The sequence below is a fragment of the Pelmatolapia mariae genome, unplaced genomic scaffold, assembly GCF_036321145.2.
Source record: "Pelmatolapia mariae isolate MD_Pm_ZW unplaced genomic scaffold, Pm_UMD_F_2 NODE_ptg000236l+_length_49908_cov_1, whole genome shotgun sequence".
Taxonomy (NCBI): domain Eukaryota; kingdom Metazoa; phylum Chordata; class Actinopteri; order Cichliformes; family Cichlidae; genus Pelmatolapia; species Pelmatolapia mariae.
In genome coordinates, this window is record NW_027051927.1 from 22,584 (window position 1) to 49,908 (window position 27,325).

At 40.8% G+C, this 27,325-nt stretch overlaps 1 protein-coding gene across 1 annotated transcript; it reads right to left on the minus strand.

The window, feature by feature from the left end:
* Window positions 1-27,081, minus strand: LOC134622832 (max-interacting protein 1-like). Its single transcript, XM_063468163.1, has 5 exons — window positions 26,982-27,081; window positions 25,261-25,290; window positions 7,339-7,453; window positions 4,992-5,190; window positions 1-3,948 (listed from the first exon to the last, which is right to left on the minus strand). The coding sequence occupies exons 1-5, from the start codon at window positions 27,074-27,076 to the stop codon at window positions 3,785-3,787; spliced, it is 603 nt and encodes a 200-aa protein (XP_063324233.1). The 5' UTR covers window positions 27,077-27,081; the 3' UTR covers window positions 1-3,784.
* Between the last annotated feature and the right edge of the window lie 244 nt (window positions 27,082-27,325).

Here is a 27,325-nt window from a genome sequence, read left to right on the forward strand (position 1 = left end):
TTCAGGTTTGAAAATCTTGGTGTTTTTATTTTAAGTATTGCATCATCAACTTACACAGCTAGAATCATCATCAGAGTGCATGTTTTACAAAGGATGGCCACAGGTTCAGAACAACAGGAGGGCTCCCTACTGCACTTGGGACTGCTTGTTTGGTTGGGCTAACTTGACTTTGTGGACCCGTTTGCTCAAATCAACCCCCTGAGAGACTGACACCAGAGTGGAGTGGGGTTTTACAAAGGACACTGCAACTTCCACTTCACGGGGCTGGTGCACTTCTGGCCAAGCTCTCCCCTAACCACCATTGAAACCTTAAACACAGAGGTAAAAATACAACTTTGTGATGAGGATATGCTAATGAATTTTGCAGCATGGCCAGAAATGTTTTGTCAGACCTCTCAATCAACTGATCCAGGACTATTCTGCACTGGACTGAACATCTTTTGTTTTTGCGTCTTGCACTGGAGAGCTTGCCTTTTTTTTTTTTTTTTTAAATGACAAACAGCCTTCAGAAGTGTGATATTTACTGAGTATCAAAGTGGCAAACAGCCCACTGACATCTGTGCAGACTAGTCATGGACTAGGTGCCTTTCTAAAGCTCAGCTTTAGTAAGAACACAGAGATCACACACACACATACACCCATGCACACACACACATAGTAGACTCACATGAGTGAGGACAGACCTGGCCTCAGTAAAACCAGTTCTTTTAGTTGGTTTTTTTTTTTTTTTTTTAAACCCGTCCTGGAATCGTCTCGCATCTGAGCATTTTACCATGTGGGACAAAATGACACACATTTTGTGATAAACACTCAGTTTGTCCCATCACAGTAAAACACAACATTGTGTACTGTGTGAGCAGGTTAAAACACTGCAAAGAACTGATCGAGGTCTGAACAAGAAGAGAAATTCATTTGTCGCAAAACACTGAGACCTTTGTTGTGTCAGCAGTGCAGTTTCATAAAACCAACATAAGAAGAAAGCAGAAACAAAGATCAGATAAAGGTAATAACTTAAAACGGGGCAGAATAAATGTAAACTGTCCCCCACAGAGAGAGAGAGAAAGAGATAAAGAGAGAGGACACTGAGGTGTTCTGAGGTGGTTTTGGCATTTTTTTTTTTTTTAATATCTGAGCACCAAAAGTGGTGACTTTCTGATTTAGTGCCAAGTCCAACAACCTCAACAGAGCTCCGCAAAGAGCGTACATGTCGAACTCTACACCGTAACGATGTCCATCAGAGAAACCAAAGGTTTTGTTCTTTTGTGTTTTTATTTCTTTAAATCCTCAGTCGGAGGAGTTGTAAATGTAAGACACATTTTGTCAACTAAAACAAGTCTAATAGAGACTACAATCCTCCTAATAGAGGAAAGCGGAGTTTTAGACCCCTTTTATTACGTAGCAGCCGGCTCAATATTTGCCAGTAAAGTCTTGGCTATGGGTGAGTCTTGTGCAGAATTAGCTCCCCTCAGCACAGACCCGGAAACAAAGTCGAGAGCATTTCACCTTGCGACAGCAGAATGGGTATAAAGGTTCAGCCTGTGCTGCTGTTTCAGGTCTGTGATGCTCCTCACAGGCCTGGTGTGTGGCTGGGGAGTCAGCCCTAGACAAGGCTGGTGACTCTAAACAGGCGAGGCTCAGCACTAGGAGCAGCTTAGGGCCAATTACATTTCAAGTGTCCATTGAATAAAACAGCAAAAAAAAATGAAAACAAAATAATGGCTACATTTTCTTAACCCCTCTCCCACCCACCCCGCAAAAAACAGAAAGAAAAAAAAAAAGACCCTTAACAATAATCCATAAAATATAGATTTTTTTTTTAAAAATAAGGAGTGAGGAATAAACATCAAAGAGAAGAGTAAAATAAGACAGAAACAAAATAAGTTAACCTTCTCCCCATTGCGTGTTCTTTGAGGGATTGCAGAATAAATATTCATCATATTCTGAGTTTTTTTCTCTCACACACAAAATAATGGTTGGCAGCGCAACACGACAGTGGTAAAGAAAAACAAAGCGAACTGCAGCCGAAGTGCAATTCTTAATGCCGGTGGAGTAGGGATGGAGTACATTGACATCATACAACCCGTTTTCTTTTTCCAACACTTCAAACTTTCCCTCCACAGATCACCTGACCACCATTGGAATGCCATATAATATTTTTTTTTCTTTTTACTTAAACCGCCATTCACAAAAAAGAGAATAAAAACTGTCTAATTGATTTAAAAAAAACAAACAAACAAAAAAAAAACCAGTGCCAAACAAAGTCTGCATTTTCCAACAAATGCCATTTTGGATTGCTGTTTACAACTGGATGGAAAGTCGTTCTACTGTTTCTATCGAGGATAACGTTCCTTTTACCTCCTCGGGGCGGGTAAAAATTGTTCCAAACTTTCAATTTAAAAATGCACAATAAACACAGGTCAAACAGCAACAGAGGCAATAGTTCTATCTGTAAGCACTACTTTTTTTGAACTCATTTTTAAAGTTTTATTTATTAAGCTATCTGTATGTACAAAAAAAAAAAATGTGGACGGTCACATGAGTTTTGAGGGAGAAAAAAGAAAAGAAAGAAAAAAAAAAAAACGGTAAGGAGTTCAAACTGATGAAACAAAAAACTACACGAGTTATTGCTTGTTACTGCTGGAGAGAAGTTGGACATCTGTTCCAAAGCTTGTTGTTTGGATTTTATTTTCCCTTGTTGCTGTTGTTTTTGTGTGTGTGTGTTTCTTCCTTCTTGGTTTGTGCCATTTCTATGGACAGCTCTAAAGTAGATAAGTGCAGGATAGCTTGTAGTAGCTGCTTGTCGAGGGGAAAGAAACCAAAACAAAACACACACACGCACACACACACACACACACACACATAAAGTTACAATTTCCACTCTTTGAAAATGCACTGAGCACCCACATTCGACAGGAATGTTTTCTTATTTTTTTCCCTCCATTTTTGTGGCTTGTTTTCCTCCGTGTGTGGTCGGAAACAATCACGACAGATGCGCTTTGTTCGCTTTAAAAGCATAGTGGTGGATCTGATCTGCTTCCCCCATTGGTTGGTTGGTGGGTTTCTTTCACAATAGCACCAATTCAAGTGTCAGAGCTTCTGTGGTGTAGAACACAGGTAATATGAAAAGAAAAGAAAAACCTCGATAAGACGAGGAAGAAATTCAGGGCTGCGGGGACGAGCTGTGTAGATATGGCGAAGTTCAGCCTCAATGTCCAGATTTAGCCAGGCCCAACACCAGAATAATAAGATATAGACAAACACCCACATTAGACAGAACCAAACAGACAATTATATTACTTAAAGAGCATTTTAGTCAAATTTGGGGCTGTGTAATTTTAAACAAATTTGGGGATTTAAAGATGTGTGGAAATAGCAGATAAAAATCAGCAGTTAATTTTATGTTGTGGCTTCAAACTTCAAGATGTCTACGTCTCTGTTCCTCCTTTTAAAATAAGATTTGAACCAATTGGCAGTCTGTGTCTGGGTCCCTGGTGTCAGCGTTGGTCGGAGCGGTTCAAAGTTCAGAGGCGAGAAAGAGCTCTCACTGGAACGCCTCCAAAAGTGGGTTGAGCAGCGTGGAGGGGAAGGGTGGGGCAAAAAAAAGAAAAAAAAAAAAAAAGAGGCTGGGAGCAAAGGGGGAACACTATTAGCTGGGTGCATGCCAGTCATCGGAGATGAGACTGGATGTGTGTGTTTCATAGGCATGGCTGGATGGATATAACAGATGGGAGGGCGGGCAAGTTTGGCAGGAACGTGGTGGTGGTCACGTCGGTGGGGCGGGGCTCTAGGAGGAGAAGGCAAGTTTGACGCTGCAGGAGGAGTAGCCCTCGTCACTGGCCATGCTCTGGAGGCTGCTGTGGTCGTCCAGGTCGCTGGTGCTGGCTGTGCTCACACTGTCCAGCTCTCCATGGGAGAACTCCGTGCTTTCCACGTCCACCTCAATCTCCTCTGTAGGATGGAAAAAATGATGAAAGGGGAGAAGAACAGATCAATTCAACATATTTCCACTTTTATTTAGGATTATTAACAAAACTATTCTCTGCTGATACTTTATTTCTGGATATTTTAAGAAACTTCCAAAATTTTATATTGTTTGCTATGTTGTTTTCTCCTTTGGATAACAGTGGTGCCAGAAATTTGTTTGTTTTTGGTTTTGTTTTGGGGTTTTTTAAAGATACAATATCTTAGAGATAGGCATTACTTATACAGCAACATGCTGTACTGTATGATGACACAGTATCTTACACAGTATCTGGCTTGTGCCACAGCACTTAATGAAAACAAAAACACTGAATATGAAAGAAAGGAGATTGTAGTCATTTTCATTTTCAGTGGTTAAAATTGTCATCTCACAACCAGGGTGACACAGTATACACTAATGATGGCTTTAATGCTTCTCTGTTAGGTTAGAGTCATTTTAACATAAAATAAAAAGGAAAACATGTCCCTCATACTTGACATCATTACAAACAAACAGATGAACACCATGTTGGTTTTGCTTCAGTTCAGGAAACATTTTGCATTTTAAATTTGATCTCCTTCATCAGCACCTCGACATGCAGTCTCAGAGGAGCTCTGACCAACTCAACCTCAGTGCTATAAAATTAGACCGACAGCAGCTGGAGGCTCTAGCTGTTTTCACACATGCACTGCAGTCATGACAGAGGTGCGTGTGAGAGCACAAATGTCCAGTGTACTCATACTAGAAATGAGCTGTTTTTTAACCTGCTGGCCCCCTATTGTAAAGTCCTTGTGATGGGAGATAGCGGAGCACAACTAATATCCTTGTGAATTTATCCCTAACAAACGGGCGTCATGCATGCTGCACATTTTATCCAGACTCCTTTGCTTAAACCACAGAGTAGGTTCTGCTGCGTGCTACATGTAAAGAAAAAAAATTCTCCTGAAATTGTACCAAGTCCATGTGTGAAAACATGTTTTGATGACCGTGTAGCTGCTTAATTAAAAATCATGCCTGTCACCTTACATACCTTGATCAGAGTCAGAGCGGTCGGAGCAGAGGGTGGAGCCCACACTGTCCATGCGTATCCTCTCTCCCTCCCCTGGGCTGTTCTGGGCTGCAGCACCACTGCCTCCACTCAGCAACTCCAGCTGACGCTGAAGGTGCCTCTGCTCGCGCTCCAGAGACTCCAGCTGGTACTGGCTCTTCCTGTCCACCTCTTCAAGTTTCTGGTCAGGTGAAAGAAAAGAGGAGACAAAAAAAGGTCATAACTGTGGGTACCAAAACCTATAGACAGGGCATTAGTGGTCTTCACCAAAAGACATTATAGAAATTGTGTTGTGCTAAATAGTCACATTCATGACTTTTAGGGGTCATTGGTTATAAAAAAAACTTTACTGTCTATGACAGGGAGGAAGAAAGACATTCAGCAGCTTTGCAAAACAACTCGATGCTTGTTAATACTTTCTGAAGTCTTACTAGGTTGTAAATGAATTCATTGCTTTTCAAGGCTTGCCAATATCCCGGAGAATGCACAGGAGGGTTAAGTGTGTAAGCAAGAGGAAGGCCTCGTAAAAATAATGTTGAGAAAAGAGGTTAGATAAATGAATAGCCAGCAAAGAAACAGGCCTTTTTCATACATTCATGTGAGAACACAAATGTCTGAATCAATGGGCTCAGACTGAACGGACTTTACTCCGCCAGCTCCCCACAAACGCTCTGTGGTGTCAGATTGAGCCCATGTGAGAACAGAAAAGGTAATTGTCCAGAGAATTCACGGCCATCAAGCCTCCGTAAAAGGGTGTGAAACTACAAACACATGGACAATGCCCCAGAAGCTCTTTAGTATTCAGCAAATTAAACAAGTTTGTCCCCTCGGATTTTCCTGCTGTCAGCCACGACACCCCTAAATGATTTTCCTCACCTGTCTTGTTTACACCGTGTCGGCTTGTTTACGCCTTGCACCATTATGATACAAATGAAGGCCGTGGCAGGGCCCGATACAGCCACATTGTGATGTAACCTTGCAGCCTTATGTCATGGGTGCCAACATTAATGAGCGTGACTCCCAGCGACAGACCAAAACAATAGGCCATCAATAAGCGATGAAGAGACTCAAGTTGACAGCAGCAGCAGAAGTGCGAGCGGCAGAGCTGGCGGAGGCCCACCTCAACAACAATATCGCCTTTGTACATGTCCTGTCTGTTACGTGAGTGCATGCTATGCCTCACTTTCCCCTTACAGACTGCTCACTCTCAGGCAGTCACATGCCTGCTTTTAAAGTGGATAACAAAGTGTGAAGTGTTACACTGCATGCACAATTACTGTGGATTCATTTTATCATAAAGGTAAACACGAGTTTGGTTTTTCCAAGCAAAATATTTTTTCATGTGCGACGAATGACATATTTCAAATTATTCAGTGATCTATCTAACAACCCTTCATTTGAATAACTGGCACAAAGCTTTTTTTTTTTTTTTTTTTTTTTGGGGGGGGGGGTTATCTAGTCCACAAGTTCTGAACAGATTTTTACATCAAGTGGATATTCGGTCATTTTCTGAGGCCCTTTGCAGGTGAAAGTGTGTGATGGTGCATTTTCCTTCATGATCATAGCATTCTTCAAACATGCAGATGTCTTTCTGAGCCAATGCTTAAAGAAAATATGTTCCAGAAAATAGTGGGTTTCAGGGTTAATTTTAAGTGCATCTCCAAATGGAAAAAAGGTCCTTTCTGGCACCTGCTTTGAATACCTTTTTCCCACTGATCCGTAATTGAGTGCCCAGTCTAGAACCAGTTACACCACAAGAAGCCTGATGTTGAACCCAAGACAACATCAAATTACTGGGGCCAAATACTTAACGGACTGACCGTTCTCAGGCAAGTTCAACTGAAATCCTTTGCCACACAACACTATCTAACATCTCATTCAGAAATCTGTCTAAATGGGGGCTGGTTCTCAGAGGACACCAACAGGACTGGCTCTGCATGAGCACTGATGCTCATTAACCTTTGAAAAATCTCTCCTCGCATATTTTTAACCCAATCATGAGGCACCAACTTGTGAGTCTTTGGTAATTTGCACCCTTTCTTTTCCTCATTTTTTTTCTGACCAAATGAATAATAAGGTTTTCATAGTCAGCTGGTCACCACTCAGTTTAAAAACCTTCAGAAAGGCATCTTTAATACTGAAGAAATTAAGTCGCCTAATATTTATGTACCGTCAAGTACACCACCATTAGTATTTTATTGATAGTCTTATTTCTAATACCACCACTTATCCTTTTTTATGACTTAAAGCTTGCAGTTTCTTTGTTCTGTTTATCAAAAAAAAAAAAAACAGGACCAGCTTTAGCTAAGAGCTGGGTAATCATATGTACCTTTATGTGTGCTTTGGCTTTGTTGAGCAGGCCCAAGGTAGTGTGACGGCTGCAGTCAGGTCCTAGGGGTATGAGGGCCTTCAACCGCTCCAGACACAGCCGCAGGTGAGCTCGTCTACAAAGGAAAAAGTAACAAAGAGGAAACAAAAGCATAATTAGATAAATAAAAAAGGAACAATAGGGCAGGGCGGCTGTGTGTACAGCAAAACATGAAATACAGTGTGGTAGTTGTTTGTCTTGTTCAATAGCCTCAGGCAAGTTCATGCAGATTGGGGGAGTTCTTTAAACAAAGCATTGAATGTGTAGCCCACTGTAACTATGTATCAAAGGTCTAAAGGCTCTTAGAGGATCAGTGCACCCTAACAAATAAAATATGGCATCTCTCTTTACTTGTGATGTCAAGCTATTTAAATTAGTCTCCTTTTACATTCAATAAGAGCAACCAAAAACGGACTTTCGTCTGTAACACCCTTGCTTCAGTAGCTAGATGTAGGCAGTATTCTGTAGTCTTTGGGGTGTCAGCCTCCACCCATGACAGATTTGGCATGAGTCTTGTCCATCTCAAAATTACGGGTTAACAACGAGACGGTTTATCATCTGCATGTATTTAATATATCTAGGTATGGATACTTGTCTCGCCTACATTACAATAAGTTTCACCTGGTGATAAAAGGCATGGTGGTGGTATAATGGCATTTCCAGGACCTCTCTCAGCTCATGTAGTCCATCATCCTGACAGTACCTTATTCTGTGACTGAAGACAAGCCCCAGGTACTATCTATCCTGCTAATGGACCCGAGTTGAGAGGTAAAAAGAGATAATTGTGGCTATAACACAATCACTGCTCCATTAGCAGGGGCTGTCTTTCAGCTAGCCTGGAGGGAAAGGTGGAGAGACATTAGGAGGCAGTAGACTTAGTGGAGCGACCAAGACTCAGAAACGATCTCTTGGGACGCTTACAGGAGACAAACTCAAGGGACCAGAGCAGGGCTTCACTGTACCAAGTTGCAAGATGGGCAAGACAGCTCTCTGCTATGCTCTTTAAGACTGTTGGATACATGTAAGTGCTGCATAGAGTATATCTGTCTGTGTGCATATGTGTATTTGTGTGGGTGAGGGGTGGGGGTCAGTGTGGATGGTGTTGATAAGAACATAAGAGCAAGCCATTACAGCCATTACGCCAGTAATGTGTGCGTGAGTGTGTGCTTCAACAAACACTGCATGTTTGGGGAGTGAACTAGGAGGAGCCCTGATTCAGGCTGCGTGAGTAAAAGTTAGGAAGTCACAACACACACACACACGCAGACACACACAGCCTTTCATTCTGGGCGTTTGCATGATGACTATCAGGACATCTGTCCATTTAATCAGTTCTATTCACAGGACAAAGCAGAGCCCCCCTTTTCTCTTTATCTGTGTAATGTATATCTGCGTGTCTCATCTCAAACCCTCGTCTGCACATACATCAGTTGTCACTTATTCACATGCTACTCGTTTACAGCAGCCTTGAGCGATACACGCAGCTGCACCAGGGAGACGTCGAGGACGTACAACAAAGCACAACATGGCCGAATATTTCTGAGAGTGATTAGAGTTCAGTGTATTTTGTTCAAAGCTATAATCAGGATTATTACTGGATTATGTGGAAATAAGGCATTAAGCGTAATTTGCCATGTTTGCAGTCCAACCATTTTGAAATCAACTGAGCTATGCACGTAGTGTGTTTTCAGCTCTGCTGATATGCCAATATATTATTTATCAGGGAGCTTTTGCAGAAGAGCTGGTACAAATATTAATTCGCGTTAAACCAACCTCATGCATGTACACACAAGTCTCATTCTAAAACCTTCTCTTTTTCCACTTGTAAGGACGTCTCATTCACTGCTTTTTCCTAGTCTATATGCAAACATTTTTCCACAGATGGCCATCGGCTGTCTGGTAAAGAAGCGGTGAGGGCAGAGCGGGACACAGTGCTGATGTGTGGGTCTGTCTGTCTGGCTTGTTAGGCATTTAGTTAACAAACTCCAGACATCGGAGACCAGAGTTTTCTCCTTCAGTCCCAGAGAGATAAATGTAAATATCTTAGCAGACAACCCCAGATAACCCTCCACTTAAAACCACTCCTCTACTCCTTCCATCCTTTTTTCATCCTGACCCACTGACATGAACTGTTCTGTTGACCACTATCACCACATTTCTATCACTGGATATAACTGAACTTGTGCTTCTCGGCATGTAAACCAGTTTGTCACTGGTCTGGCTGCTAAATCAATTTTTTTTCTTAAACGGCATAAAACCTCAAACACCAAAGGAAGAGATTATGATGATGATGACAAACAGTTTGTCACCTATTTTATCACTGTCCTTTCCTGCTTCTGACCTTTTTATAGCCACCTTTGGTAATGTACTCAACACGAGCTACAGTAATCGCTAGTAGCATTCAAAACCCTCTCTGTGCCTCTTATTGATAGACAGGCATGTGAAACGCCTGTGTGGCATGCGTTCTTATCTCTGGGTGGATGACATGCTTTACTGCGTAGCACTCCGATAACTATAAATGGCAAAGAAGTCCAAAAAGCATAACAAGGAGCGTCAGAAGAGCAGTATGTAACTGTGAAAATCAAAACTGAGAAGGGTTATTATTGTGTAATTCTTCACTATCACATTGGACAGGCTGGTAATAGGAAGCCAAACTGGAGGTGTTATCCTCGACAGGGAAGTGTGTCAAAAATGATTGTGCAGTATGTCCCTAAAGCCACAGGCAAGCAAAGATAATGTCAGATAGGTTCACCATGTTAGTCACCAACATTAACTCGAACACCAGGCAGCAGATGTGCATATGGTGCAGTCCCTGCACAAGGTGTTCAATTCAGAGCTAAATGATCTTTGAATGTCAGTGTCATCAACTTATTTCCAATCCTGATTGCAATGACCAGCTCTGTTGAAGAGGCTGGTCTTGAAGAAGGGTACAATAATGTGGCTTGACCCACACAGAAAGACCTCTGCATCACTGTGTCAATCTGGATAAAGTATAACTGTCTTACTTAGAGGTTAAAGGTCATAAGTTCCTGGCTACTGTTGGTGCCTAACAGAGCAGGTCTCTAATCCCTAAAAAAGGCTTGTTTATCATGTAGACCAGCAGCCAAAGAGCTTAGGCCATTTACAGCTTACAATATGAGTGCAGGCTTGTGACCATAAATACCTGCTTGCTGCAGGCAGTATCACCTCCACCCTGTTGTAGCTATGTAACCAGCAACAGAGCCTTCTGTTCCCAGAGTTCTTAGAAAAGGTCGGTGCCAGTTACATAAACAGCTATGGATTTACTGTGTAGCCCCATAACTTCATGTCCTCTGCTGCTAATGCTAAGGACTGCTTAAACACATTTGGTTAAAGGATATGACATCACAGGATCACAGGCTGATTCAGTGGTGACTGATGTGGAGTCAATTTCAGTGGGGGTTAAATAACAAAAAGTTGATTCTGTTCATCTGGACGTAGCGTTTTCTGTGAGAGAAACGTTTTGTCTCTCATCCAAGTGACTTCTTCAGTCTCAGCTGACTGCAGGTTTCCCCAACCTTATAATTGGCTGTGAGGTCAGTTTCTTGATCATTAATATGCAATCACTGGTCAAAGATCATTGGGTTTAAATAGCTCTCCTGAGAGGAATGACCACTTGTTGAGCTCATTTTTTTTTGTATGTGTGGGTAATATTTTTAAAGAAGATTTTATAATGTTAAGGTAAGATGAACGTAAAGTCAAGGCTTCCATGTCTGTACAGAAGAGTGAGTGCTTGTTTTTGTTACATGGACTAATCAAGCTATGATATTAATAAATCCAATTGAACAAAAAATAATCATCTCATTCATCAAACAACAGATGAACAATGACTAACAAGATCTACTGTGTGACTGGGAATCTTTCCAGATATCTGTTAAGTGACAAAATGTCTAAGTAGACTAAAACCAGCGAAGAAAATAATTCCCTACTTTGCACTTCCAGAGTTTAATGAATGGCATGGCGATGTGTAGGTTGAATGAAGAGTTCTCCATCTGTGGCGGATTAGATGGCTACCCATGGCTACCAGGACCTGTGCTACAAACTGTCACGCAGAGGAGGGATATCAGATCACTCAGTGACAGTAAGCAAAACAGCCTAGTTCTGTTCAGTAGAGGGAAATTTCTGAGAACTGACAGTTAGGTAGTGAGTTTTCCCCCACAGTCTCTCATAAAAATCATAACACCCCCCCAACAACAACAAGAAATATATATCCTCTAATGCATATGCACATTTATATGAATGCACTCCCATGATGAATCCTAAGAGACAAAGCTTGCAGGTTAAACACTTAGAAAGCCAGCCTTTCCTTTTCCTCAGGAGACAGTGATGCACTTCCATGGAATGCATGCATGCAAGTTTGTCATGCTTGGAAGTCTGGGTGTATGAACTGTGTCTTGTGTTCCTGAAGGACCCCAGATGGGTAAGCAGGCAAGCACGAGCTTTGCCTTTTGGCTTTGGCATGTGAGCGAGCAGCCCGGCAGCCCTGGGTCACTGCACTGCACCTTTCTTTCATATGCACCTGTCAAAATCTAGCTTCTCTGTGAGTCACGTGCACAACATTGCCTTTTTATTCTAATAATCACACAACTTTAAATTCTTTTTTTCATACTTCCTTTAGTTCAGTTTAATACAGACTTACCTTTCATTTATAAGGGCTAACAACAGTTCCGAGTGTAATTTAAATGCTTCTCATTGTTGCAAATTAACAATTAAATTCATGATTGATGAGATGAGAATTTATACTTTAAAATTCTGTATTGCTCTCCTTATATGCCTCTAGCTGTTTCGCATGTTGTCAAAATGCGTCAAACTGCCTCCAATGTGACTGAAGCAGAGTTCTTTTTAAAGAACCACTTTGAAGCGCTCCCCGTTGGTATGGAAGAGCTGCCCACCATTACTCTTACAGAACCTACGCACATCCTATGTACAGCAGCTCAGCACCCGCCTCCCTTTTTCTTGTATCATCCATGCAGGAACACACGTGCAGAAAACGCTTGCCTTTGGAACAGCAATGAAGGGCACAAACACTGCAGCGTATGCATGCTTTCCTACGTATTCTGACATGTTGCTGTAATTCCCACACGATTAACATGACAAGTGCAATGAGAGGAAATCAGAACTGCAGTGTCTTGGAAATGTTTCAACAATGTATGAGAGAAGTGTGAAGATATTATGACTATGATCTGCAAGTAAAAATTCTCATTTAAACACATCCTCAGTTCCAGCAGAGACTGGCATGTGAATTAAATAATAGACTTTGTATTAACCACATGGATTCCTCAATAAACACAGCAATCTTTAATGAAACCTTAAATGTTCACATCTTTAACTAGGATCTTCAAGGACTGAACACCTGAATGCAAAGAGTTATAATATGATATCTCAAAGGTGCACTTTTGGTTCTGATTATTTCTCATTTAAAGTCCTCTGGAACCAACACAGTTACTCAAAGTGTGAGTTATGGAGGGAAAAAAATGTAGCTGCCCTAGATTCTAAACTTGTGAATACGTAAATAATGGATCACTTCTCGGGCCTACGTTGTCTGACATAATTATTGTACATGCTTTTAAAGGAAGTGTCAGATTTCCAGCCCAGATACCAGTCAATGCACTTCTCTTTTGCAAATCCCCCACTTTCTGAAACCCACTTAACACACATACAGAGACAGACACACACACACACACAAAATCTGACCTACTTCTAGTGCATGTGGAGGGAGAGGATGTGACCCTTCGCTCAGTTATTACACTAATTACACGTCGCCACTGACTGTCTCAGTGGCGAATCTTTTAACGTGACATAAGAAAGGAAATTAAGACATCATTAAACACCCTATTAGGGAGGGGGAAGAATATGACTTAGAGGCAATTCTTTTGTTCCTTCCTCCATCTGCGGTGTCAAGACTCATTTAAAGCAGCCGCAAATCGTGATTCACATGATGTCAACGATTACTGAAGTGATTACAGTATTTTATAATGCAAAGCCTCATTTAAAGTAGACTAAGCCATGTTCATTGAGGAACTACATCAACTTCAACAGTAAATTATCTATTTTGAGGGGGAGTGCAACTAAATCGAAACAAAAAAAAATAAAAATGTGGCCACAGATGTTTTTTTTTCCCTTCCTGTGCTTTGGACATTATTTTCCAGAACATTCCAAATCCATTACTTCGTGGTTAAAAATAGCAAATGTGAGATGCTTACTGCTTAAGCTACCCAGCCCAGCCACTACGGCAAATCACACGCAAGGCTCCTTCTCACAGAGCATACAGAGTGAAACCACATGTGGCACCGTGGTCCACACCACAGATGGTGACATGTAATATAAATGAATAGGGGCAGGGCGCAAATCAAATGGAAGTACCTACATTTGTCCCATGATACTTTTGGTGTAACTATAAGAACTGAACAGATTTAAACAACTAATGCAAAGATTGTAACACTTTAGCCAAAGCCTGATGCAGGTATAGATAATTTTCCTGTCTGTTCATTTAGATTTTTTATTATTTATTCCTTTCTTTGTGTAAAAGAAACAAATAACTTTTCATTATCAATAATTAACTGTCTTTTAGTCCTTCATTTTACTAGTTTTGAACATTTGCCCAGTGCTTAACTGATGTTACACAGCAGAGGAACAAGGTGTCCAAACATTGGTAAATGTCACCACCACCATTGGAACAGTCAGTTAGGTCGATTATTGATACTACGGTCACCAGTATATGTTACTGATATATTGGTTCCATTTGGAGTTTACCTTAAAAAAGAATAGATATAAACAATATATCACATTAACAAGTACATTAACAACTGTGTCCTGCGTAGCTCAACAGCACGAGCATTTCTAATGCAATACAAACAGATACACACAAAACAAAAAGGGAACAACAGTTCTCTGCTGTTCTCCATGTTTGTTCACCACCTTTGTTTGTTGGGTTTTACTACAAAGACCACGGTTGTGTTTTCTGCTAAAGTTACCTCTTCTAGTACTCTCTGTCTATTATGCCATCTATGGCTTTCTCTCTTTTTTTGTTTGTTCAGGTGGGATCACCTGTCCCCCTCACATGACTGCTGTCAAGCTGAAGCCAAGGTCAGATGTCTGACCCTACAGAGCAGGGCACCTTACGAAATACCAGTATTTACTAGTTTAACTACTGGAACAGTAATCAAAGAGGCACCAGCCTGGCTGCAAAACTGGAGCCTGCTGTATGTGCTTTAGCCAATTACAGGTTTATTATCTGAGCTATAAATGGCAAGTTAAGGAAATGAGAAGTGCAGATGGAGATGAGCTTACATTTAAGGTTTTACGTAAATGTAAAACAAAAACAAAAATAAAAAACTTGTGTTGATTCATGATTTTACAGATGGTTCAAACATTTGCCCATGGCTCGTCCATGATGTGCTACGAAGTCATTAACAGCTACTGACAATGCACTGGTGCCACTAATTTTTGAAAACTATATGATTGTGAGATTATAACAAAGCTAAACAACTGCACAACTGACAAATTAAGATCCGTGGACTGAAAGTTATATTTTATCCATAGCTGATGCGTGCGCTTGTTCGCCACAGTTCTACACGAACATGGCACGCACAAGATTAGAGCAATCCTTGCTCTGAAGCAGCTGTAAGCTTTTTTTCCTCTTTTCTTTCTTTCTGAAAGCCTGATGCCTTCCTCATCTCCTCTATGAAACATGGACAGATGGGACGAATGTAGAGAGTCAGAGTGAGATAGCAAGGGTGAGGGATATAAAGAGTGAGGGGGGAAGGGGAGGGTTCTGTCTGTGTAATCTGCCCAGAAACTGGCCATGGGCACAAACGAGCGGCGGTCTACGTGGAATTCAACTGCGCTTAGTGATGGCAGATGACTAAGACCTACTCCGTTTCCAACAAGTTTTCATCCTAAATTTGAGCATCCATATAACAAGTTCTTTAAAAAAAAATCAAAAAACAAAAAAGGCAAAAATTCATCATGAACATACATATTGCATGCACATGTGGCATCAAGAGCTGAACCTGAATATTAGTTCACTGAATTAATATTTGGATTTGTAAGTTATTTTTCTGTTAACCAGCGAATAAGCTGTTGGGAAAGGAGCTATGTTGTTCTTGTGGTCTGTTATCCAGGAGGGTGTACACCGTCTATGTTGCTTCCAACTTTCTCTCTGGGTGATCATTATTGTTATGTAAATGTAGACAAAAATCACAGCATACCAATAATCTCTGACGCATTATGACAGACAAAATTGTTAGAAAAATATGAAGTAACTCTAACTGATCTTAGCAAGTTACTATTAGAAAAGTTTGTTTGTCCAGTTGGACAGTGACAGTAGGTGAGGACTCATAAAGTCACTTCAAGTTTTAATGGTAGGAAAATCTAGAGGCGTTTCTTTTTCACAAGACAGGGAATATATAAAAAGCACAGCTGCCACAAGGAACAGAATTTTGAGTGTACTGATATATATCTAACTAGAAAAGTTTCTTACATGGTCAGTGCCTTACGAGCAAACGTGATTTTTCACAGATTTTTTTACTGCATTTGATAAACAGAAAGGGATTGCGTCAAATTTCCACATACAGCAGGATCCTTCTTGGCTAAGGAGTTAAATAATAATTAAAAAGTATTGGGACTCTATGCAAACTATGCCAAATGAGGACAGTCTGGTTAGATGACAGGGAACACAACAAAACAAAAAAATTAAAAAAAAAATGCAGAGGGTGTGAAAATGCATTGCTACATGTGGGTGGGTGGGAATGAAACTTCTGAGCATTCAGGCAGTTTTGACCTCAATCCCAAAAAAGAGATTCAGTGTGTGGAAAAGAGAGAGACAATTTTTCCAATGGCAGTAAGCTCACAATAAAAATGTATATATGGATATGAATTCGGAGCTAAAACGAGACTGGAAACCGAGGGCAATAAAATGCAAATGGAAGTTAAAAAAAAAATAAAAGAAAGAAAGAAATCACTATAGACTTGCAGAATCCCTGCCACAAATCTAAAGGACACAACTGGTAAATAAAATAGAACACAGTTGACCAGACCACAGCTAGTTTCATGCTAAACTTGCTGAAACACATTCATGACACATGGCAAAGGAGAGATGGAGGACAGGCTGAAACGAATGAAAACAGAGGATACAAAACAAATCACTTTGAGAGAACTGGGATGAAAGCAAAAATGTGTCAATTTACCCTTTTCGAGCAGCAACCACAGACATAAACACGTGCTCACGCACAAATACACACACGTGCAGAGCGTGCTGGAATAGAGAGAGGGCGATGCGCTCTTTGTGTGGCTGGGCCAAGAGACTCTGGGGCTGAAACCCATCACTAACGCACGGATTAGTTCACACGTGCACACTGCCTTTTAATCTGGTCCACTGACAAAGGTTGGACGAGAGAGAGAAACAGAAAGAAGGCAACTGACAAATAGATGGCCTGAATGAAAATGATGGCCACAGAAACAGAGCCAGAGTTGGAGGGTAAAGGAGGAATGGGGGTTGTAATTGACGGGTCAGAGGTGACGAGAGATGGAGGGCAGGGCCTGCCTTTATGTGCACTTTAAAAGAGTGATACCACCTGATCTAAAATACTATCAATACATGTGTCTTTGGCAAATGGCCTAAATCCCACAGATCATATCATGTGACTGTATACCTACACTACTCAAAACACATTAATTTCTTCCTTTAGGGAGCAACCTCTTTTTCCATTTGTCTGCTCTTCAGCTTGCGGACACAATGGCACACACGGTCACTGACCCATCGGCAACCCTGAGTTTCCCTTCAGCCTTCTGTCAGTGGAGTGGTGAGGGCAAAAGCTTTGGATTAAAACTCCAGTATGGCTTTTCTCCAAAAATGGGCCTAGTGTAAAGCCAGGGACATCCAACCAGATGTTGGCTCTGGGGGCAGGTTGGGTCCTGTCAAACAACAACCCCCTTAGTTGTTCATGTGCTTTAATACATCCAATAGAGAGTGGGGGAAGGCATGTCAGCCAAATGCTCTAAATCAACCTTTAATGCGCAAAATGTACACGTTTCTCTCTCTAAATTCACTTAAAAGTCACTCAATCCAGCTAGTGGCATGCAATTCTACTGAAGTTATGCATTAGTTTTAAACATGTGCATTTCATATGACTTTCAGTGCAGGTTTGATGATGAGAAAGTACACGAGGCAGCTGTTGAGGGAGTAAAGGGTGGAGACTTTTTTTTTTCATATGCATCTCCATCACACTGCTCTCATTGGTGAAAAATTAACCTCTGTGATTGGTCAGAAGACAGTGGTGTTTTCCCCCTTTTTCCCCAGCTGTGAGGCTAAAAATAGAAGCAATAGTCAGATTTAGCCTAACTGAGTATGTCTTGCACTTTCAGCTAGCATCCCCTTTTACCTCTTTCTATCCCAAGTCACCAGGCAGATCATTTAGCAAGCTTCTTCAGGAAAAAAGGAAGGGAAGCAGGAACATTTCTTCCTGGAACATTATGTAACCCCAGCCTCACCCATTTTCTCCAAAGTGGCCTAATCAAGCAGCATCACCACGGTTTTGTTAATGGCACAGGTCAAAAAAACCACCGTGTAGGAGGAACATTTTGCAGAGTATTATGGTACAGACACCTACAAACTAATAAAAAGAAAATGTTTCTATTTTAATCACTGAAAATTAAACCAGGTTTTGAGTCAGAGAGGGGATTGTTTGATGGCTTAAACCTGCTGACTAAGCTTCTATATCCATTCAGCTTTATTCCTTTTGGTCACACCATCCTTCCACAGAGTGCTGTGTATATGTACTCTTGCAGGATAAAGGCACAACAAGAAGAAGCCCAGACAAGGGGTCAAGTGTCAGAAGAGCCGAGACAAGATGTGAGTGATGAGAAAGCCTTCAAGTGCCTACATATAATCCTCTGTATGGGTCTTCTTTACACCTGTCTACAGAACATTTGTGTCGGGACGAAACAAAGATCTACGGTCTTATCTGACGGCAAACCAGTGAGGATTGCCAGAACATGCTATGTCCATGACACCTTACAGACCTGTTTTCAATCAAGCAGTATTTGATACTGAAACTATGGCAAATGAACATTACAGATAGTAATAAAGGTGTGAGATAATTATAGCACCCCACGTAATAAGATGATTCAAACTGGTCATTCTTTTGACCAGGAAGTCTTTTAAAGAAGCAGTTACAACTAGGGCTGCACGATTAATCGTTAGAAAATCGCGATCTCGATTCATACTTATGTGCGATCTCATTTCCAAATGACAACGATTTAAAAAAAAAAAAAAAAAAAAGACGACGACGATTGTACCGCATGATCCGGGACGTAATCTGCATGAAAACAAGCGCTCCCTCTTCCTGCTCAACAAATGACAAGGGCGGAGCCTTATACCACGTGATACAGAAGCTGTGCCGTGATGCTCAAATTGGCAGGGAAAAAACAACGGAGAGCACGTCAGGGATGACGAGAAAGTGACAGGAGAAAATTCGTCCCGGTCAACCACCCAAACATCAATAACAGGAACCTTATACAGCGCTTCCCTATACACGTCGAACTCCCGCAGGCACAAAGAAATTACGGAGGCTATTACTTATCACCTGACCAAAGATATATCAACACTGTGCAAAACGAGGGATTTAGGAAAATGATCAACACCCCTAGACAAACGCTACACAGTGCCGTCCCGCAACTATTTTTCTATTATTGCACTACCTGCTCTATGCACGCAGTGTCGAGCAACGGTGGAGACGGAATTTCAAGCAGTACAACATTTTGCGGCAACCACAAAATGTGAGGCATTTATTGTTTTTATGTTTATTTATTGTTTTATGTTCAGTTTCAACTGTTACGAAGTTGATGTGCAGTTAATAAGTGCAATAAATATTTATATTGGAAAAGAAAATCGTGAGAGAATCGTGATCTCAATTCTAAGCAAAAAAATCATGATTCTCATTTTATGCAAAATCGTGCAGCCCTAGTTACAACAGTTATCAAGCTTACATTGGCAGCATGCCAGTGATAACAAATGTTTGCAAACTTTTTTCATATTTTAACAGTACTTTGTTCCATTGTTGTTTCCCTCTCAGTAAAAAGGTTCTATTTGTCTATTAAAAAAACAAAAACAAAAACACAATATGGAGGCTTATGCGGATTTTTCACATTCTTGATGTTAAAAGGTAAGTGCTCCCCCAAAGGTTGTATGTGACTGGCCTGCTAAGAATGCCAAACTACAAAAAGGCGTTACTGTCAGAACCCTCAGAAACCCAGCAGCAGGTGCGATTACTATGTAAATCAGAAAAGGCTAATCCAGTCTCCCTCCACTTGACTCAGAACAGTTCACTTATGCTACCAATGTGGCACAAGTGAAATGCAAACGTCTCAGCCTGTCTTATAGTTGGCTGAAAGATAATACACACATTCCAGAACACACGATTTAAGTGTGAAGATTCTTTCACCATGTTATGAGTGAACTATAATTTTAAAAAGAGAAAATAACGTCTTCATTGCAGCTGAGAACCCTCCACACTAGTCGGTAGAGCAGGTAGACTTCTAGCCAGAGCTACAAATTGACTGTTTGCCAACCGAGTACAGGCTTATGTCCTACTGACAGGGCAGAAATGCTCATTGTACACACACTGAGAGTTTATATAAGGCTTGCGTGCTTCTTAAGGCTCCCTTAATCAGGTGTGTTTGACCAATCCTTCTACTCATCCCATCAGCCTCTCAATAACTTCCTTGTACTGAGATACCATCGTTGGCTAAACCAAAGCTTAGCTCGACTATTCAGAACTGGGTCTGAGTGGCTTCAGAGAGAGGGTAGGTGACATGCCTCAGCACATGTGCATGCTCTAGCTGGGCTCACCAGACCAAAGATCAAGTCTCTTAAGCTGCTTTTCTGAGCCAAGAAAAGCTTACAAGTCGTCACGTTGGTCAGAACAAATGGTCCCAGTTTTAGACCCTGCAGCAGGGCCTGAGAATGGGCAGCACTCCCTGGACTCGTGAAGCAGTATTGCTTTCTTCAAGGAACATCAGCACAGTCAGAGTAACCCAGGCTTATTCATGTTTGACTGCTCATTCAACCCAAAGGCTGGAACAGCAGTGCAGTGTTTCAAGCCCACTGGTTAAAAAGAGCAGAAATGAATGAGGGCAGTCAGTGGAAACAAAGTAATGTGCCATTTAAAAAAATGTGCCACCCTTCTATAGTGATATTTAGCTTAGACTTACTGGAAAATTAAGAAAAGCTTTCAAAAGTTTGAACACATAAAGAAAAATATAGCTGTATGGGTTGTGACTAGCTGAATCACAGTTAATTTTGTGTCACGCATGCATGTGTGTTATTGCATGTTATCCACTTTTTACATTTTGGACTGGATTTGTGCCCAGACATGAACAGATGAATATGATTTAGTATGTTTGCAGTTTGTTTTAAGACCTTCAATGTCAGTGGTGTCCTCCTGATTAAATTTACAGCAGAGATAGCAAAGGTGTTTTTTCACATGACTGTCATCGATCTAGCAGTTTTTTTGTTGGCCAGTAACTGTCTGCATATTCTGAAAAGAAAGTGGGCTTTAAAAGCAGGGACTAAACTGGGTAACTGCATTAATAAAAACCTTCTTTGAACTCTGAAATATATGATCCCACTCTGCTGGAGACTATATATTGGCCTGAAAATTGTCATAATAGGTGTTGTTTATATAACAGCTAAAGGTAAATCTGACCAAGTTCATGACAAGTTCATACACTTCACACATACACAAACAAAAGGTGACTGCAAATGAGGCATTACATGTTTAGACAAAACAAATTCAGACTTCACAAACACTCCTTACATGCCAGGCAGGCCAACCTCTAATGGCTGAGGGTGTTTCTGATAAACATATCCACAGAATCACTCTCAGAGGTGTTTAGCTCATTCTTTGAGGTGCTAATATACCCTCTGCAGTGGTCGCTTTGCTCACCGCTGTGCCATCGTCGCACAGATGGAGCCATTTATAACTGCCATTAAGTTGTAAGAAGCCGTTGCAGTATTCTCCAAAACGATAGGCGTCTCCACTCAGACAATATCATGTCATACACACTGATAAGGAGGAGAAGATGTCAAAACCGGAAGCCAAGAGTTGGCAAGTGTTTTTTTGCAAAGTTATTTCCAAAAACTCAAGTTTTTCAAATTACTCCAACACTTCTCCAACATTTGTATTTGTATGTGTCCGAGCTTCTGTGCAGGATTATCATTATAATGGCCGTAAAAACCGACATGATTAGTGCAAGACTGTGCCACAAAGATTGTGTCTTGCAGCACAGGATGTGATGTGAAACTTGTCACCAGAGACCCGCGACACGAGCCACATGGCGAGCATAAAAACGGCCTTAGGCAGCTCCCCATGTCAAATCAAAAAGAAAAGCTAACATTGGTTTTACTACCTGGGAAAATTTTCTGACTGCATTACAGACCTGGCCTCAACGAACTATATTAAAAATGGATGAGTGGCAGTTCAGGAGGAACTCAGATGATAAGCAGTGGTTCTTGTTTTGTTACCTTTTGATTGATGGCTTTATTATTAATCAATGAAACAAGCTTTTACTAGCTATAATAAATCCACAACTGCTCGAGCCTCTACAGATTCAACTCCGAGCCATAAAAAAACCTCTTAATTGTTTAATGTTATGCACATGCTTTACACAACGCACAACAATAAATCACCAACTGACCTGAGCACTTTGAATTTATAATCAACACGTTTTAAAGAAAATGACTAATAACCATAAGGCCGTGAGATCAAAGCAGTCGAACCACAACATGCAGTCATACAAGCCTTTTACTGTTAAATCCTACTAAGGGAGTGTAATTTAGCAGTGACATGTGGAAGTGAAATAAGGCTGTTAGAAGGTACATGATCAAAGCGGCAGATGACTACGTTATCTGGTCCCACGGTAAGTATCTGGAATGTGTGTGGGGTTTTTTTTTTTTCCCCTTTCGGTGCCTTTTATCCGTGTCCTAACGTCTCTGCTGTCACACTGAGTCTACAAGCCTCAGAGGTTATCAAGAGCTGCGGTAGCCATGCAATGCAAATCATCTTGCCTGCAGTAGATACACAAGTTTGATAAGTGTTGGAAAAAGCTCCACCCCGGCTGGACCATAAAGAAGCTGCTTCCAATTTACAGGACTTGGAAGTCTGCTGAGATGGAACGAAAGCTGCTTCTGTTGCACGATCATGTTATAAGCCTGACACACTTGGATGAACAACTATGCTCGATACATATGACTTACATTGGGGCATGTGCTTAAAGGGAATTGGATTAGCTTCTGGCAAAAAGAGGGATTATAAATGATTCTGACTTTAAGTGTGCTCTAAAAGGATTGATTACCATTTCAATTTTTACTCTCTTTCTTTGCAAATGGAAATGTGAATTAGTCTCATATTCGCCTGCTACTAAGCTGCAACACCATGCTAACTGTGTCAAGCTGAAAACAAAGACAAGAGTGAAGAGAAGAAAAAAAAACCATGGTGTCAGTATCCGTACTTGGTACAGGACAGCTTATTCCTGGCCTGCTCTGCTGCTGCATCTCTCTCTAAGACTGCAAAGTGGAGCCAGGAAAAAGAGGAGGGACGGGATAGAAAGTTTCACTGGACATTACGCATGTATTGCGAATGAAAACACACTGAGACTAAACTAATGCTTTCAAATGCACAAATGAATGGTCAGTCGTTTTTAACATTTAAACAAGTTAACTTATTTCTGCACTTCTTCAAACCATCTCTAGTGATTTAGTACTTTGCAGAAAGTAGGCTGTTTTTCAGGGGATTCTACAGACTGTGCCATTTAATTAAAGGAAGCAAAAACAGCACAGTCAGAAGATTCCTGTTCATACAAACTAAGCATTATTGTGACACAATTAGGATGCTTACTTTATGAAGTAATAATTTTTTGGAGGAGTAATATATGATGCAAACAGAAGATAGCGTGGAGTATAAAACATTGGAGTAAAACTCACACATATATAGATCACCAAATCTAATTCAAACTTTTAAAAAAGCATTAGAGCAAAAAGGATAGGAAAGTACGCCTATTCTGCGTCTCCTGTTATAGTTAGCAGTGATTCCTTCTGTTCTGTCAAATATAGGCTTTATACAAGTCTGCTCTGAATGACCATGGCCATAGAAACAAGCCTTACTACAAGATCAGCCCAAAGAATGTACAAATCCATCCTTCACACTGTGTTTTAGGAACAAACAACTGAGTTGGCACCTTTTTTTTCCCCTTTGAAATGTATTTGTGGGGGTGGAACGCTGAAAGAAAAAAAAAAATGCAAGTCTGCATGGGTGCTGCAATCTGCTGAGGCCACTCAGTCGACCGGCCGGCCTTGTGTGGCTTTGTATATGAGCACCAAGATGAGACATCAACTCTTGTCTATATTTAGATCACTGGACAGCTCTCCTTCCAATGTTCCCATCCTTTCAGAAAAGGCTGCCAGGGAGAATGGCGAGAAAAAACAGGCTGAGGTGATATGTAATTACACTGAATGGATCCAGCCTCTCGCATCCTTTCATTGTACCCACACGCTCAGAGATAATGAAATGGAAGGCATGCTTTTTTTTTCTTCATATATTTACCATAATCCTGCAAGTCTAGCCACTCTTATTTATGGTGTCAAAGAAAAAGGCTCTAGTGCTTGACTCTGGTTGGAATAAAGAGCATAAACACCAGCAAGTACCCTAGTAGTGAACTCAGTCTGATAAGGGCTTCCAAGGTGCTGTTGCTCTTAGCATAAACCATCCCAAACCAAAGTCTGGTTAAATGCACCACTTCCTACACTGCAGATACCAACTTGAATGCAGACATGTAATTCAGTACAGAAACATAAGAAACTTCAGATGAAAATACAGGGCTGAAATTTTTGCTGCTTCTACATACTACATTTACTTAATCTCATTTCACTTTAAGTTTTTAAAATCATACCCTAGGACAAACGTATGTCTGCTACACACTAAAACTGCAGGGCGTGTACACAAACTGGACACAACCATTGGACTGCAAACAGAAAAGCACCCGTATTTTATTTGACTGAATAAAATAGGCTTAAAATAATTAACATGATAGTCCAAAGATCTAAGCCTAGCCAGAGATGCAGCTTCAAAATCACGCCTCTCTGTTAGTAACAAACAAGGTGCAAAGTAAAATCATAACTCTGCTAACCAGTGCAGTTCTGCTATACTTTGATCTGGAAAATGAATGGATCTATGCTGTGCCAGAGTAAAATGGCATATAATCACTTGAACGGAGCAGTACGTATCCACAATCTGGACGAGGGTGTGGACATAAACGTGCAAGGAAAAAAAAGCCTGCCAGTACTAACAAATGCTTATGTTACAACCTCAGTAAGATGTAGCTTACCACAAAAGAATGTGTTTTGATTGGTTCAAATATGCCCAATATCGTTATATGGCAAGTTCATTCATTAGATTTTAACCCTTTTCTGACTGCTAGACTGGTCAACCATTACTGAATATCAACTAAGAGCTCAGACAGAAGTTTATGTCACACATACCCACAGAGTTATATGCAAAAACGTGGAGAAGGAAACTGCGTATGATTCACTGTTACACAAAAGGTGGAAGGATTATGCATATTAGAGGTGGAAATGGGTAAGGTGAAAAGAAAAGGAGGAATTCATGAACCCAACTGGGCCACCCAAGTACTTTTATCTTTAAAGACCTGTTGAAAAATAAGCGTTTACTTAAAAGGCCATAACCTTGTAGGGGAAATGAAGAAGTAGGTCATAACAGACTTGCTATATGTGGGTAGGGCATGTATGAGCCTGCAGTCTGTGGTCTGATTAAATCCGAAATGTGTTTTAAAGACGTACTGCCAACTCACCTATTCTTTTCCAGCTCGTTATGTGTCGACCTGCAAACAAAAAACAAAAAGCAGAAGCTGTTAAAAAAAAGAAAAGAGAACAAATGTACAATTTTGCCTTAATGAGCAAGCAAAATAAAGGTACAGGGCATCTTTATCAGAAAAAAAAACAATGTACTTTACATGTGTAGTATTAGAATACTAAATATGTATGAGCTAGAAAACCACGGGCTGAGAAGTGAATGGTGAATTGGAGTGTCAAATTTGATTAACAGATTTATTAATTAATCTCAAACTAGACCAATTCTAGGCTCAGTGCACTGAAGCCTTTACACAAACAAATGTCAACGTGACATCCAGGAATGCACTGTGGCACAGTGCCTCTTCCTCAATAATGCAAGGGAGGATGTGACACTGCAGACACTTACATTCACACTGTGCATGTGTGTGCGACTGGTAAAGTAGGAGCATGCGCACACAAAATACACAAAAGCAGCCAGGATTCAGTGCTCTGTTAATAATCTAAAGTGAATCAGCTCGTCCCTAAGAGTGTCTGTGTGTGGAAACATACTGAAAGGAGACAAGGCCTCCTCCTGATTTTTAAATGGCCAAGTTCCCTTTCACACAAACTGCACTCTACCTCCTCCCAGGGGGCAAAAAGGGGGTAGGGGAGTGCTGCTGGATGCAACCTGGTCAAGCACTTTTCTATAGTGTGGGTTATCAATACTGCAGTACGCTTTTTTCTTGCCATCTTGGTAATAAGCATGCAGGAAATATGGACGAAGCAAGAGGTAAGAACAGAACAGAGGGAATGCTGCGGTTCCATCTGTAAAAACTGGCCCAGACTCAGAGGAATTCATTTTTTAATGAATATATTACTGTTTATTTAGCTGGATATGCTAGACAGTATGGTAAGTCAACTGTGGCAGTATATTTGATTTGACATGACAAGGTCTATGACCAGGCTGAGTAGCTACTATTACAACAAAACCCAGGCACGTTTCAGACACTGCAGGCCATTTGCTTAAAACCTGAAGGAGTCTACATGCTCACATGCATGCCTTCATCTTTTATATACTATATAAGCCCTGAAATCATGCATGGATGTGCTCTTCACCAGGCCAGCCACACAAACTAAAATCATATGACTGGTGCATTTAAAACAGCATAATCTCTTTTTGTTTAATGGTGATCTCCATAAATGTGATAAAAAATAAGCTAAAAGCCACACAATTAGTTCTTTATTGGGAAAATGAATAGCCACAGTCTTGTGTTGAAAGCTGACTTCTTTGCACACATGTAATTATTTTCATTGTCTCCAACTCCGCTTATTTCTGTAACTGTCTGATCTGTAAAGTCAGATCAATAGTTGTGCTAACAGAAGATTAATACTTTGGAGTGCATAATTTGCGTCATCTGCTGTCACAGTGGTTTCACTGAGTCTGTGTTGCTTGGTAACCAACATCCTGCTTTGTAACCTTTCCAAACTCTGAATGTTTTACCAAAATGTGAATCTTCATTTGGTTCCCTTTAAAAGCACATTTAGGGAACAATGTTAAAATTCAAGATTCCAAGGAACTTGTGTGAAACCAAACTTCTTTTTTTACATTTGGGAAATCTCTTCAGCTGCCTCTATTTCACTATACTGAAAAATGAGGTAAGCTTCAGGTCAGCCCTGATACAAGCACACACAGTCACACTATATCTCAGCATGGCCTTTCATTTGGCCTAAGTCAACTTACGTGGGTTTTATCATCACAATCCTTTTCCCCTGCCTCCTGAATCCCATATCTGCATGTCTGGACAGTGACAGCAAGGCCACACAGAACAGCAGCATGCTTCCTTCTGCAGGCAGGCATGCATGTATGTGTACGCGTATGTGTGTGCATGTATATGCATGCAGGGAGTGGGTCAGCGAGATAAAGCTGCCCTGCTATAAACGGTAGGCAAGAAGAGGACAGATTCAGATAAGCCCATCACTTTAAGCCTCAACACGCTACCGAGAAGGCAGATATAACTGGAGCAAGCAACTAAGAGCGTGTTAAAATAAAATGTAATATTAAATGTAAAATATTATAATGAATAA